A 16,148-nucleotide genomic window follows, 5' to 3' on the forward strand; every position below is an offset into this window, starting at 1 on the left:
CAGACTCAGCAAAACCATGTGGGGCGCTAAGAGCACATCAAGACACGTAGGACGCCTTTGTCATCCACTACATCCAGTCTCCATTCCAGCCGTCTTGACTATGTCTTCAACTGGACAAAGTGGAATCTGGACGAGAGAGTGAGGCTGACGCAACGCAACTCTTCCTCTCTTTAATCCAACTCAGGCGCAAGTCATTTATATCATCACCCCTGCCCAAGTCCTGCGGCGAGGGACAAGCTGCAACGCGGAAGGTTTGGATGCACTGGCAGCCGTAATGGTGGACCTGCACGCAGGTGGCTCAGGCAATATGGTCGTCTTCCATTGTTCTGAAGCAGAAATGGATATCGGCAGCCGCCTCAGCGACTAAGCAGACGTCTTCAGGATAGAGCTGCTTACCTCCATAGCCTGAGGAAGGGGCTAGAAAAGGTGCCATAAGAAAGCCTGCTTCATCTACCCCGACCAGCTTACTGAGGATGGAGGGAATCCCATTGTTGCGGTCGAAACGCAAAGAAACCCGAAAGATGTGATTCACTCTTTGTGCGTGGAACATACGCATTGTATTGGATCGTGCAGAGGCTGACAGACCGGAGTGTAGAACTGCCCTGAGTGCACGAGAACTTGCTTGCTACAAGATAGATATAGCAGCCCTGAGTGAAACTTGCTTGACCAACGAGGGTCAACTGACTGAAGTTGGAAGCGGTCACACCTTTTTCTGGAGTGGACGTGGCACCGATGAACGTCGTGAGTCTGGACTTTGATTCGTTGTCACTTCGAGTTTGGTAAATAAGATCTCCATCTTACCAAAGGGAATTTATGACCGGCTTGTAATGCTGAAGCTACTCTTTTAGGGAAGAAAGCAAGCCACACTCATTAGTACTTATGCACCTACCATGACCAACTCGGAGGAAACCAAAGACAAATTATACCACAATCTGGAAGCTGTGATTGCTTCGGTACCAAAGTCGGCCATTGTGATCATTCTTGTTGATTTTAACGCCAGAGTTGGCGCGGACCACATCTCGTAGGCATGGAATTGGCAACTGCAACCTCAATGGACATCTGCTTTTGAGGATGTGCGCAACATATGATGTGATCACAAGCACCATCTTCCGTCTGTCTAACAATAACAAAACAACTTGGATGCACCCACGGTCTAAGCATTGGCTTCAGATTGACTACATTTTAGTCCGTAGGAATAAAGGGCCGGTTGTCCGTGTGACCAAGGCCATGTGTGGTGCTGACTGCCGGACACACCACATGCTACTGATTTCCAAGATGAATCTTAGAATTCAACCTCCTAGACGTCCACAAGGAATTAAAGTTCCAAAACAACTCAACATCTCCAGGATGAAAGTCTGCAACACAAAGCAAGCTCTGTCTGAAGCTCTGACGAGCCAGTTCGAAACCACAGACTCTGATATCAACGACGTAGAGAAATGGTGGGCGGCCTTCAAACATCTGGTGTACTCTACTGTATCTGAAACCCTTGGCGTCACTCCGCGAAAGCACCAAGACTGGTTCGATGAGAACTGTGGAGAAATATAGTCCCTGCTAGAGGAGAAGCATCGTCTCTATCGTGCATAAAACATCGACCCCAACTCCGCTGAAAAGAAAGATGCTTTCAGCAGAGTCCGCCAAGATGTGCAGAAGATACTGCGCAAGATGCAGGAAGCATGGCTGAGCCGAAAGGCTGATGATATTGAGTCCTTTGACGACAGACACGACATGAAGAATTTCTATAGCGCTCTTCGTGATGTTCATGACCCTGTAACATTAGGCACAGCCCCACTCTTGAGTTCCGATGGCAGCACTCTCATAACCGAGAAGGAGAAGATGCTAGTTCGGTGGGAGGAACACTTTGACGGTATCATCAACAGACCCTCTTCCATCAACAATGAAGCGATCAACCGTCTACCCCAGGTGGAGATCAACGATATATTGGTTGACTCTCCAACAGTGCTGGAAACTCATAAGGCCATTGAGCTCCTGTCTAGTGCGAAAGCTCCAGGAGCAGACTCCATCCCAGCTGAGATCTACAAGTCTGGTGGGCCTAAGCTAGTGGAAAGACTAACAGAGACGTTCTGTGGGATATGGAGATGAAACTCATACCCCAGGAATTCAAAGATGCATCCATCATCCACATTTACAAACGCAAAGGCAATCGCCAATCCTGCGACAACCATAGAGGAATCTCTCTACTCTGCATCGCGGTGAAGGTCCTCGCTAGGCTACTGCTGAACAGACTCACAGAACACCTTGATCATGGCCTACTGCCAGAAAGTCAGAGTGGCTTCAAAAAGGAAACAGGCACCATCGACATGATCTTTGCTGCCAGACAGATGCAAGCAAAAAATGTGTCTTGAACATTATGTGCAGCTATACACCACCTTCGCGGACCTGACTAAGGCATTCGACACTGTCAGCCGGGAAGACCTTTTGAAGATCATGGCCAGATTTGGATGTCCAGAGGTCTTCATTGAAATGGTGAAGCAGTTTCATCATGGCATGGGTAACTATTCCGAACCCTTTGCAGTTACGAATGGTGTGAAACAAGGATGCGTCTTATCCCCCACTCTCTTCACTCTCATGTTTCCACAACGTTGATGGACGCTTTCAAGGACAACGATGCTGGAGTAGGTCTCCGATACCGTATGGATGGGAAGTTGTTCAACCTGAGGAGGCTTCAAGCCAAAACCAAAAGTCCATGTTGGTCCAAAAAGTTTAGCATCAGTGTTATTGCCTATTGGAGTACCTTCAGCAGAAGGAGCACCTTCGGGAGCTACAGGGAGAGCGTGGAGGCAACTGAGTTGCTGTGGATAAATTTATTTAAACGTTTTTCTCTGGGACATCCCCGGTATTTCTCAGCGTGTTCGAGTTATCACATCACGTCAAAAGTAATTTCAAATTTAATAAATATCATTTGGTCTGGGAGAGGAGTGCGTGTAATACGGTTGATCAGCACGCAATATTCCTCTCTTTTTTATGCTGTCAGATTAAAACGTTTCAGTTTATTTCGGAGGTGGTATTGCTACTTATATCGCTGTACTGGCTGCTGATGCGCAGCCATGACAAAACATTTCGGCTTGGTATCGGACTTAGCGGTACAATTTAGCTCGGGCACGTAAATCAAATCATTATTCGCCAGGGCTATGATTACGTCCATGTACTTTAGCAGAAAATCATTGACGAGTTCTGGTACCAATTCCACATTATGAAGATTACGAGGATCAAACTGTACTCATCTATGACATCATTACTTATTTTTTTAATTAAGAAACAATGAAAGAATACAATCACTAGTAAGAGCAATGGAGTTCCGACAGCGCTTTTATCCTTTTGCAGGCTTCGATAAGAGATTTTATATTGTTTTTTTGATGAACCTTATGCCAGAAGCGGGACTGCGCAGGGTTTTAGCTAGTCAGATCGCGGCACATCATGAGTTTTCTTTTCAGATTGATGCCCACGACAAATGACTAGCACGAGATCGAATCCATTTTAGCCACTCGTCCACTAGCACTTTTTAATGTGTCAGGTGTCGATGTGAAATCGATATAAAAGAATGTATCAGCGGACAAAGGAAAGTCAGCAACACGGTTCGGGGTGGGTGATGTTTGGAATAACGGGAAACAGAGTCAACACGGCGAAATACAGTCTGCTCCTGGTAAGCTAGTGGTTGCTGCTGTCCAGTGGGGTGCAAAACACAAAAAGCTTTGTTCACGTTGAAAACAACGACAACAAATGTCCGTGTGGGTGGTATTATCCACACTTTATCGCGCGAAAGGAAATCCTGACAGGCTGAAACATTACAAAGCCTACGAAAACAGTCACAATGTTACCGGAATTGAATTTCCAGTGCAGATATGTGACATTCCCAAATTTAAAGATAAAATAACATCGATAACACCTTATTTTTGCGCTGGGCTTTGCCGGCAGTTTTCCACACGATGAGACTGGCCGGTGGATATTATGTATCCTGCATGGGTCTCTTGTACGTTTACAATGACTGCAACGGGCTGTTCGCTTGTCGACAACGTGGCTACCAAAGTCATAATTACTGGATTTAAAATCTGTCTCAACCAAACCAGTAAAAAGCGAACACAAAATTTATTATTGTAAAAAATGTTTAACCAGGTTTAAAAAGAAAGAGGATCTTCAAAAGCATAGCCTTGATTGTAGCAGTGTCATGACAATGAAACCACCCAAAGAAAGCAACGGTAAAATTACGTTTAATAATTTTCATTGTCAGATGAAGATTCCTGTTGTCGTGTACTCTGATTATGAAGTGCTCATCATGCCGATAGATGATGGAAATGCGAGCATTTCTACCGATGATAAACCATACATGATTGCGTATTAGCAGCATGTGCCGAGCAGTTTTGCGTACAAAATCGTGTGCATACTATAATTCCGAGGTCAAACTGTACAGTATGCCGGATTGCGTAGAAACATTAGTGAGGGATTTATTGTCAGATGAAGACAAAGTATAATGTCTTACCACCTCAAACGATTTTTACCAAACTAAAAATCTATTTTGATAGCACTGTGAACTGCTCAATCTGCGAAATATTTTGCGAAAGATCGTGTGAGAGATCATTGTCATCACACCGTCAAATACAGAGAAGCTGTTCATGAAAGGTGTAATTTGCATTTCAATAAACCTTATTTTATTCCAGACATGATGCATAATTTGCGAGGATACGATTCGCATCTGATCGAAATCCTTTCGAGTTCATGAACGATTGGAGTAAGTTTGATAGGACGTCTTTACCACCTAAAGAGGAGTTTTGCAGCTCAATTACAGATTCTCATATTGCGGAGGTGGATTATGTTCATGCCCTAAAAGTTTGGGATAGGTTTGGAATAGCCACCATCGGAGATGCTCATGATTTATATTTACCGTGCTGATCTTCCTCGTCGTCTTCGAGAATTTCAGGAACGTGTGTCCCAATTCATTCGAAAGTCAACAACATTGATTTGCCCAGTAAAGATCCTAACGAGTAATACAAATGCATCATTTATCAACCGCTATTAATTTTTATGAATTAGCCATGTCGAAATCCAATATCGGTTGCAAATTTATCGTGGATGAACCCAGAAAAACTCATAGAGGAGTTGCTCATCAGTGATGATGACCCGGCTACTTTCTTAAGGTGGGTTTATTTTATCTTTAGAAACTCCACGAGCAGCATAAAGATTACCTACTGGATCCAGAAAATTTAATAGTGACCGAGGACATGTTGAGCCCTCACAGACTGCAGTTAAAAAAACCTTTAGAATGCGGAGGAGGAAATACAGCAATATTAATACCGAATCTCATGTTACGGGATTCATTGCAAATATCTCAGGCATTAGGAGTTGAGTTTGATAGAATTCATTGCGAGCTCAAATTCGATCAACGACTAAAGTTAGAGACCTTTATCGTTTTTAACACGTCAAAAAGAACGTTAGCCCTGAGCGATTTCGAAAAAGATTTCTTTAAACTGATGAATAATTCTGTATTCAGAAAAATCATGGATAATCTTCAAAAGCGAGTAGATGTCGAACTGGTCAATGTACAGAGAAATAAATGAACAGCCGATCCTATTTGTCAGCATGAAAATCTGTGACAAAACTTTAGCGGCAATCAACAGAAGAAAAAAAAAACACAAGAAGGTGATAAGGAAACCCATTTATTGCGTTTTCATGGTGTTGGAACTGTCAAAAATGCTCATGTGCAATTTTCAAGAACGTGTACGAGCACATGTTTTGGGACAAGTATTTATTCGATTTTTCCGATTATCCTAAAACGAGTAAATTACACAATGATTCCATTAAAAATCAGCGGCATATTTAAAGACTATGCAATTCGGTAACCGTAGCGGGATTTTTAGGGCTGAGGAGGAAGATGTATTCGGTCAAATTAGCTGATGGAGATGTCAAAGAACGCGCGAAAGGAGTATAACAAATAGCGACATAAATCACTATCCCATCATCATTATTTGGAAACGCTAAGAGGAATTAAAATGTTCTCGAAAATGAATACGATCGGATCAAATTATCTCAGCTTATCTACTTACTCGCTGGATAACTTTGGGTTATTGTGTTACGATGACAAGCGTTACGTTATGGAGGATGGTTCTACAACGCTGGATTACGTAAAGATGTTAAAGAAATGGTTGGAAATGATGTGCTGGTGGAGCTAGAATTATTATATCCCAAATCGTTAATTGGGGGAGGGCCTGGTAAGTGCATGATCACTTCCGGCGTATATCGGGGTTCGCATCAAATCGCTATTTATACTTTACCTACATAAAATGTGTTATAGCATTTTGTGCTGGAACTGTGGTCCAAAAAGAGAGATGCCGATTCTGGAACACAAGGTGACGATAATAACATGCAAGCACCTTCTCAAAATGAACCAGTCTATAATAAAGTGTCCTGTGCAGTGATAGAACCCTCATGTTTACATACTACTTATTTTGTGGTCTTCCACATTTTATGTGTTACTATTGTAATATTTATAATAATTATGTGCATAGTATCGGGAGACTAAGGCCGAACTTCAGGGGAGATTTGCATTTAATGGGAGGGTACCCCTTGTAAAGTACATGTAATTAATTGCATGTACAATGATTTACTAGCAGCGGCAGAGGAATCCAGATCCAAGGAGTAACGTGAGAGATCAAACGGACATTCAAATAATCAACAATAGGTGGTGATACCCACCTCTTTTTCCGCTGCTTCAACCCTTAGAAACAGGAGAACCTTAATGTACAATTCACAATATAAATTGTAAAATTTAAAATTCGTATTTGGCATTGATCATTGAAGCATCGACCAATCCGAATACTGTAGGAAAGCAAAATTTGTACTGGCTGCATAATAGCAATCGATCTGGTAGCATTGGAAGAACACTATTTAACCAGAAATAAGCTTGATTTTAATTTATTATTATAGTCATACATGTATACTTTCAGGTATGATACGGAAGGCTACTTCAGTGGCTTAAGAAGTTCGTGTGATCCTGATGACGTTTTAAAAACAGGAAGGTCTGTGTGTCAAGGATATGCTGATCTCTTTACGGCCTTCTGCAGGTAACAACCTATCTTCAAAAGCCAGCAACTACGCGTATACATTTTAAAAGAAATGTTTTAAATGTAACCACATGACTATATGTAAAGGAAACCATTACTATCATTTACTCAGTGTACTTTAACTTCAATGCATTTAGTGTTATCGGACGATCCTAAACATAAATGTTAAGAGACTTAAATACAGAAGATATATTGACATGTTAATGTAAACGTAAAAAGTACTTAAATGAGGATAGGTAATGCTATATATTATTTATATTGTATTTGTTAGCTGTTTTATCCATAATTATATATAATTGCATTTTGGACTTGACTTTGTCTAAAATCAAGTCAACTGTGTACCTGACTAGTAGGTTTTATTTTGTCAATATACATAATACGTAGTTAATATTTCGCTATTAGTGTAGGTTAAATATAAGGAACATTATCAATATAAATATGTTTGTCTTATTCTGAGTCTCGAACATTGGATTCACCATGGGAAAAACAAACTTTTATAGCTGATACTTACCGTGTTGTTTTTTTTTTTTATTATAATTTTAGTAGCAGATTTTATCTGGTTCATAACTTAGAATTTTCTAAATTGAATCATTGACCCTTTTCCTGATTCTGATTTTTGTGTCTTATTTTTATATGATGTTGTTTACTTGAGAAATTAAAAATTCTTGCATTTAACCTCTGGGGGTTAATCAGTCTTATTGTTGTGTTCATTGTTACATGTGGGTGGAATTATTTATTCAAATTATTATTCACTTGATATACAAACGGCTCATCTAAAATATTCTAGGACTGGAACATTAATTTAGGATCATAGTGAATTCAGACAAGAACATGTTGGACGATGTATTGTTATACATAAAAGACTGCTAACACATCGACAAAAAAGGCCATTGGCACATTACCACGTTCGAGACTACGGGCAGATCACAATTTCAATATTGGAACTTGGAATATCACTGGAATTCAGTTGGAACCTTATACATCTGGACTAGTCATAAAACGCTTACAGCCATTGGGAATTTAATTAACAATATTGTAAGATCTTTTTACATGTTCAGTTATTTGTTGAATTTTACCAATTTGATACTTCTAACACTTTCCTGTTACTTAGATTAAGATCATGGAGTCATAACAGCTTATATTGTTTTATTATTGCAGTAAAGTGAATATTCCTGCTAAGACAATTAGTGGGCATGCGAAAGGCTACAGTTACGACCCTGAGAAAGCTATTACACCTTCAACGAAAACCAATCACGCATGGAATGTGGTTCTTCTGAATGGCGATTGGCGATTTGTAGAGTGTACCTGGGGAGCTGGTCACTTAAATAAACAAACGTTTACCAAAGCGTTCACAGAATTTTATTTCCTTACAGATCCAGAAGACTTTATTAGTGAACATTACCCATGCATGAACAAAACCGAGAAGCCGGATTATAATTGGCAGTTGATGAAAAAACCAATTTCAATTGAAGAATTCAGCAGACGAGTACATCTTGAGAGCACCGCCCTGGAGTTTGGAGTGATACCTGTATCACATACGTCTGGAGTGCTGGATATCCAATCGGAGGCTGCCATTACTATCCAAGATGGCCATAAAAACATAGAAAGCTGGATGATAGATTTTTCTCTAAGCAATGGTACAAATATGAACAAGTATGCTATGTCGTACATGCAAAACCCGACTACTCTGAAAATTAATGTGCAACCACCAGCCGCTGGGAAATATGCTTTACAAATTTTTGCAAAGCCTATAGGAAAAGACAAAGGTGACCACAATTTAATACTACAGTATATTATTAAGTGCAGCGATCCCGCCAAGCCTGCAAAACCGTACCCCTCAAGACAAACACCATGGGCATTTTGCCCAGAATATAGACAGTATGGATTTGCAGAGGAAGCCTTGACAAATCCGATTTTTACGGCAAAAAATGGAGAACTCATTATAAACATACCAACAACCAGACATGTTGAGGCTATCGCGAAACTTCAGCATGCAGAAAATAGAGATGATAATTCCGAGCACTACACTCTGATTGAATCGTCTGCTAATAAAACAGTTGTTAGGGTCAGGATGCCTTCTGAAGGATTCTACTCGCTGGATATTATGGCAAAACGACCATGGGAAGGCAGCGATATGTACTGGTCATCCATTGCATATCTGATCGATTGCCGAATACCCATGATTCCGTGCTACCCATTTCCTGAATGTTACTACGGAGCTGTTGCGAAACACAACTGCCGACTTCTAGAACCCCTAAATGGTCTCCTCCCACCCAAATCGACCGTCAAATTTCGGGTAGAGACTAACATTTTGAAGAGGATCATTATCTTGGAACAGAATTTAAGCAAAATAGGCAATGGTATCTTTGAGGGAACGATAAGTACTCCAGACGCAGGCACAATAACTGTATATGGATCAGAGAATGACAGTGGATACTTGGACGGTTTATATAAATTTTCTGTGGCTACTTGATTTGTATGCTAACAATCATTTTCACTTCATCAATAGACGACATCATTTGTTAATGACACAGTAAATTGAAGGAAATTGTCGTCCTGAAAGAACACATCATGTTCACAAACTGTCCGTAAAAATAATGGTAAAGACAAAGATCGTCCACAATAAACGAAACTTAAACAACTTTGGCTTAATCTGACGTTTAAAGAAACTCGAAATGCAAACTACGTCCAAATACGTTTACGAGCATTTTTGCATCGAGACATTTTTTTTTTCTTGTACTTTGATAAAAATTTGTCAATGACAAAATAATTTTAGAAAGACTGCCATCTATGTCTCTAAAAGTTTCAATCCTAAGAGAAATTAATCTAACCCTGCTTACAAGATACAATTTTGAAACATTTAGAATTTCGCGGGATAAAAGCTTGAAACGACGCTCCATCGATTTCTAGGTCGATAAAAGTGTATTCCAGCATCCAAGTCAAAGTGGGCTAGTTGAAACATAGTGGATTTAAAGGTTTAATTCCTGAAGAAACAGCCATGTAAAGTTTTGCAAAAGCAACGGGTTTTTGTGTTAATTTGTTTGTCTTGTTTATGTTTTGTACTTGCTTTTGAAAAAGATTCATTACGAGTCGAAAGTGCTTCGGCTAGTTAGACACTAGTTTTGCACTGTACGTTGTCAGTTTATTGCATATATATATATATATATATATATATATATATATATATATATATATATATATATATATATATATAAAGAATAGAAATCATATGGCGAATAACAGTCCTTTCAAGTGCACTGGATCAAGCAAGAAATCACGTTTGTCAGGGATTGATTAAGATAAATATAATAAACTGACTACGAACAGTGCAAAACTAGTATCTAACTAGCCTAATCGCTTTAGACTCTTAATTGTTTTTTTTTCAAAGGCAAATACAAAACATAGACAAGAAGAAAAAAAATAAACTAAACAGACAAACCGTTGTCTTGTAAACTTTACATGACTATGACTTGCTGCGGATGCTGAAAGATATTTTATATTGACCTATAAATCGATGAGCCATAGTGTCAGCTGTTATTCTATGAAATTTATGTACGCGCAAAGTATTTCCCGGATAGTTCATTGTTATATTTGTAATTATAGGTTATTGGGTGACTAATAAGCAAATTTAGAGAATTATTGAAAAGAGAACATGCCGGCTGCAAAAATGTAATTTTATCTGTGAATGGCTGTCTTTTTTTCTTCTTGGTTTAAACCGCTTGGTTTAAATGTTCTAAGGCGGCGTATCCAGCAAGAGTCCAGTAGGATACGCCGCCTTAGATCCTTAATCTTCTTTCTATATAATGCATTCCCGCCATATCTATTGGAGAATAGTGTTTTCATTACGTAATTTAGTATAATACCATAGTACATCCGTCTGGTTCCTCGCTCTTAAATGATCCATAGTATTATTTTTTCATTTGGTCCATATACATGTTTTACCGTTTATTTATTTATTTATTTATTTCCATCTTTTTAAACGTTTTATGTCAATTCGTTAGTAAAACAGAAATAAGCATTATAAGCAGAAAAAAATGTCATTTACATTCAAGTCTTTATGTTTTTATGGATGACATGAAATTACTTGCCTGATTTAAAATAGTTCTCTCCACCGATGTTAAGACGGTAAACCTATGAAAAAGTTATTGGCAGATTGTAATTTTATATCCGTTCGTCAAGTTTGAATTTATACGTTCCGAATATATTATCATTTGTTAAGTAACATAATAGGTCTATCCACGCATGCTTTTTCTTTTTTGATTCCTTGCTTGATTTTAACTGAGTTATGTTTTTGATCTATGAAAATTGTTATTGCACAACTCTCATAGCTTTTACGTCAGCCTAATTGCTTGTCTTTAGCGTTATGTTTAAACAGTCGACAACACATTCCATTTATCTTTTAGCAAGTAGCGAAATGTTCAATATTTCCTTTTCCATTAAATCTATCGGTGTTTATTGCAAATATAATTTCCCTCTTTAAACTTTATCATTTCAGGTTCTCGCTCTTTAAATAGTTATCAAACTTAAGAGTTGTTGATGTCAACTCCCGTTGCGTTTTCAGTCCAACTTATTTTATTTTTATACTGCAAGAAGATTCATATGACTGACAATCCCTGGTTATCAACGGGACTAACATATACGCTTTTTTCGGGAAATATCTTTCTCATGTACTGTTCATTTAAAGAGCCTCGTATTCAGTGCATAATCCTTTCTTAGTGTCCAAATTACCCAGGACCAACATTAGACTGATACTTGTTTAAGCAACTGCACTTTCAGGGTTGTATGATACATACTTTAAATATCGTTCCGTCCATCTGAGCTCATATACAACCATAAAGAGAAAACTATATGGTCGACAATTGCTTAAAGTGTTATCAAGAGGATTTCACCATATATGGCAAGAACATTATATTTAACCTTTTGGAAATTAAGAATGATTTCACATGTATTTAATTTCTTCAAATCAAAATGGTGAACTTCAAACAGCTAATTTACATACTGAGTTAACACTCCTTTTTTCCATTAACATTTTGTGGACTGATCTTGCAAACTTTACTCGATACTTAAGCTTAAACTTTGATTTAGTTGAATACAAAATTGTATATGGGCCCTTATCAAATACAGAATGTACCCTTTCTCATACGTCATCTCTGCCATATAGGTGTTATTTCCATATGCCTATAGTCTTGCCTTCATGTTAAACTAATTAAATATTTCCATCACCTCTCGGACAACAATTGAATTTATAAGCATATAGCTTTGTGCCATCATCTTACCGTGAAAACAAATATTCATCTTATTTTTAAACATGTGAACGAAAATAAATATTTGCAACTGCCAAACGTTTTCTTTGATCTGCCAATCTCTGCGTGCAGCCACCTCTAGGCTTCTGAATGCAACTCATCGTCACATGAGACATCATTCGTCACATGTTTTGAGACTGCTCTTACGTTAACCAGGAATGGATGGCACGGAATCACCTCTGTTAAACGCTGAAATTTACCACCAATCATAGTCCCTGGTCGAAAGGATAGAAACTCTGGAAATAATTCAAACATATTTGATAGTTATTTATTTCTTATTATTTATTTATTTATTTAGTTTGAGACCGCCTAGCAGAAGCTGTATAGTGATATTAAATGTTGCCATGGTCTAGCAGTAAGTATATGTTTACTGCTTGATTAAGATAGGAAGAAACTATCAACAAAAACAAATGACTATCAATACAATGATAATATCGACCTACGTCCGTCCGGTTAGTTCAGTTATTTGTAAATGCGGTGCTGATGTTCAATTTTTCTGACAGAAACCCTGTTTGTATACAGGGCAGTATCATTCCTGTAGAATATGTCGAGATGAATTGTGAAGTTAAACAGCACTGAAACGCACTTGGCTCTACGAATGAGTAAATTGAAAACTTTTATTGTCTTTTAAAGTTCATAATAATTAATTTGAATGAATTCATTTAGCCGCAAACCCAAACATAAAAGAACGTGTAACATTAAAAATATACTGTGGTTCAGTATTCCATAAACGAATACTACTGTTTAAAGGAATATTGTGTAGTGATGTATCCTGTATGGCTCGATTAGTTACTTCACTGTTTGCAAAGAACAATATATAATTAATTATAGCTCGCATAGGCATGACGTTCATTTTACCTGTGCGATTAACGGACAAGTGTCTATCAGTTATAGTTATCGTAACATTATATTGACCTGAAAATTAAGGACTGTTCCCTCGAAGCCGTAGGACTAATATAGGTTTTTGTAAAGGTCATAAATACAGTTCATTCCTGATAAAAAAAAAAAAAAAAGAAGACTAGGGGAAAACATATCATGGGCTGTTCATCGCCAAAATCAGTTGTAGGGTCAACAAATCTTCAACCTAGTCAAGGGAAGGTAAGACCACATAGGGCATAACACAGTAATTGTATATTCTGTTCTTGTTTTTGCTTTTGTATTTATTTATTTTTTGTTGTTTTTCTATTTTTGGGGGGACGGGGGCTGTTTTGTACTTTTTCTTTAATAGAGCATAATGAACAAACGTATACATCCCTACACTTTCTTTTTCTGTACAAGCTTCTCTCCTAATTTAAATGACATCGTCAGGCATAACTTTATTTAAACAAATATTGTTGAAAATTTCTTTCTTAGCAATAAATGTTGTTTTTAACAGACTTACTGCCGAAAAGCCTCGAATCTATTCAAAATTTGTTGAGTCAGTATTCCTATGATTATACAATTGTTTTATTTTACTGTTCATTAGTTTCCTGAAGTCTTTTGTTCTTATTTCATTATCCTATACCGCAAATTTATCATTAACCGTTCCACTATTTTAAAATGAGAATTCAGCGTGAACGCTGTACATAAATGTGAAATAAATCTCCAACACGATTTTGCACAAATCATTTAATCATAGATATAAAATAAAGTTATAACTGGATGAGTCAATATTAATGGACTGAATTTAATTTCAGAACTTGTTTCTTCATACTTTCAGCTTACGAATAGTTTTAAATTTAACTGGACATTAGCACAAATCATTACAAAATAGATGAGAAAGGTACCGTGAATTAGAAACGATAAACCTGTTTAAATATGTACGATAAAATAAGTTCATTTTTCTTAAGACAAGTAAAGAAAAAGCCTTTCTATTGCTTTGTGATTGGGAACGTTTCTGAAATATAAAGGTAGCACGTAAACATTCCTGTTATTTACACCGAAAGCCTGAATTATATATATATATATATATATATATATAAAGGACCTCATCGTATTGAATGTCGTTTTCTAACACGAGGTATTTTATATCAATTTTTGCCTTATGTTATGTACACTGATTATCTTGTGTTTTTTATTAGAATGTTGCAGGACTTACTAAAAAGGTTAATACGTGTCACTCGGATAAGTATGTCTGCTCTCTGGACTGAACTATACAGCATATACAAATGTAAATACCTAATTGTATGTGCTCACTGGCCGATAAAGACATAACATGTATAACGTATTAAAATAAGAGCACCAATGCTAATCAGTAGAAGATTAGGCAAAGGCAGACTAGTTCTAAGTAATCGCTCTTCGGGGAATAGTATTTTCAAGCATGTCTTTTATAGATACAATTCTGTATTGGTGTGGTTTTAAATGTATTCCTGTAAGAGATTCATTTCAATCGTCTCTGAGATGATCTATTTTAAGAAATGTCCATGATTATTATTTCACATAGCATTGCCTGAGCATGTCAACACTTTAGTGACCCTCTGATCCGTTTCTAAACAGATAGTAACACTAACTTATATATATATATATATATATATATATATATATATATATATATATATATATATATATATATATATATATATATATATATTACTTTGAAAATGATTGTCTATCCAGCTTCACATTCAACAGCATAGTAATTAATATATTCTTTATTTTGCTCTTCAACCTCGATTGTGATAGTAAAAGGATAAATGGGTGAAGGTGCTGCCCAGAAAGTGAACACCTCTTAAGTAAGTGATATCACTCTCACGAAGCTATAATGTGCTATGGTCACGCCACATCACTACATTCTTTTGTGAAGTCAGTCATACCTCAAGATTTATGTTATTTACACTTCGTCATACTATTACTTGTTGGATGTCCTAAATACAAGGGGTTCTAGAACCTGGGTGATACAAAAAGACAGTAAATAAATTTCTACGAACTATTGCACAACGCTTTTATACTCGCCCAACAGGGCATAGCAAACAATTAGAGCGCTACGGACGCCACTATTAACGACAATGGACTCGTCAAAGCATCGTCAGGTCAGCGAATACTCCATTATACATTTCATGAGCTTCAATTTGTATAATATAGTCGCGGCCCTAAAAGGTATTTCGTGGGAGAAGGAGTCTAAACAGCACAGCATTTACGGAATGCATCGGCTGCGTCCCTTTGTTGCGGCCCTAAAAGTTAAATAAAGCAGCTCACCGATAAATATCTTTGATATGCCATTCGTGAAACTGCGCTTTCGTTAACGCGTCTAATTAACTCCAAGGACAGCAGCCTTATATAAAGAATCTAAAAAAAGACTCTGCAAGAAGAGATTACAATCTTCCAATTACAACAAGTTCAGAAATCTCAAGTGCCTCAACTTCCAGATGGAAACGCAAACCCGCAGAAACATCCATATATAAGGAGGATAAGAGAGGAATCGCTGATAGAAAATACAAAACAAATACAAGAAGAAGTATTACAAACAACAACAACAACAAAAGATGAACAATGGAAAACAAGTCCAGAAGTACGGGAAACACTCAGGGAATTAACGAAGAAGAAAAGAAAAGAAAAAAGAAGACAACAACAAGAGGAGGAGAAAAAAAGAATAGAAGAAGAAGTTTGGTTTAGCACAGATGAATACATTGAATCCTAATTAATTTAAAATAATAATAATAATAATAATAATAATAATAATAATAATAATACAAAAATATAAAACAATAACATGATACCAATACATACAATATAACAACCAAAACATGTAGGGCAGGAGGGCCTCCCTAAATGGTCTGTGAAGATCAAAAGGAGA

At 37.4% G+C, this 16,148-nt stretch overlaps 1 protein-coding gene across 1 annotated transcript in view; it reads left to right on the forward strand.

The window, feature by feature from the left end:
• LOC149794587 (kyphoscoliosis peptidase-like) overlaps positions 1-14,827 on the forward strand; it is a 37,158-nt gene extending 22,331 nt beyond the window's left edge. The window contains exons 4-5 of the mRNA XM_089968874.1: positions 6,957-7,073; positions 8,232-14,827. Of these exons, the coding sequence (XP_089825000.1) occupies positions 6,957-7,073; positions 8,232-9,546 (1,432 nt within the window). The 3' untranslated portion in view covers positions 9,547-14,827. The remainder of the gene's footprint in view (positions 1-6,956; positions 7,074-8,231) is intronic.
• The last annotated feature ends 1,321 nt before the right edge of the window (positions 14,828-16,148 follow it).

This window comes from Sinohyriopsis cumingii, chromosome 8 (genome assembly GCF_028554795.1).
Source record: "Sinohyriopsis cumingii isolate HCF-2022 chromosome 8, ASM2855479v2, whole genome shotgun sequence".
In the NCBI taxonomy this organism is placed as follows: Eukaryota; Metazoa; Mollusca; class Bivalvia; order Unionida; family Unionidae; genus Sinohyriopsis; species Sinohyriopsis cumingii.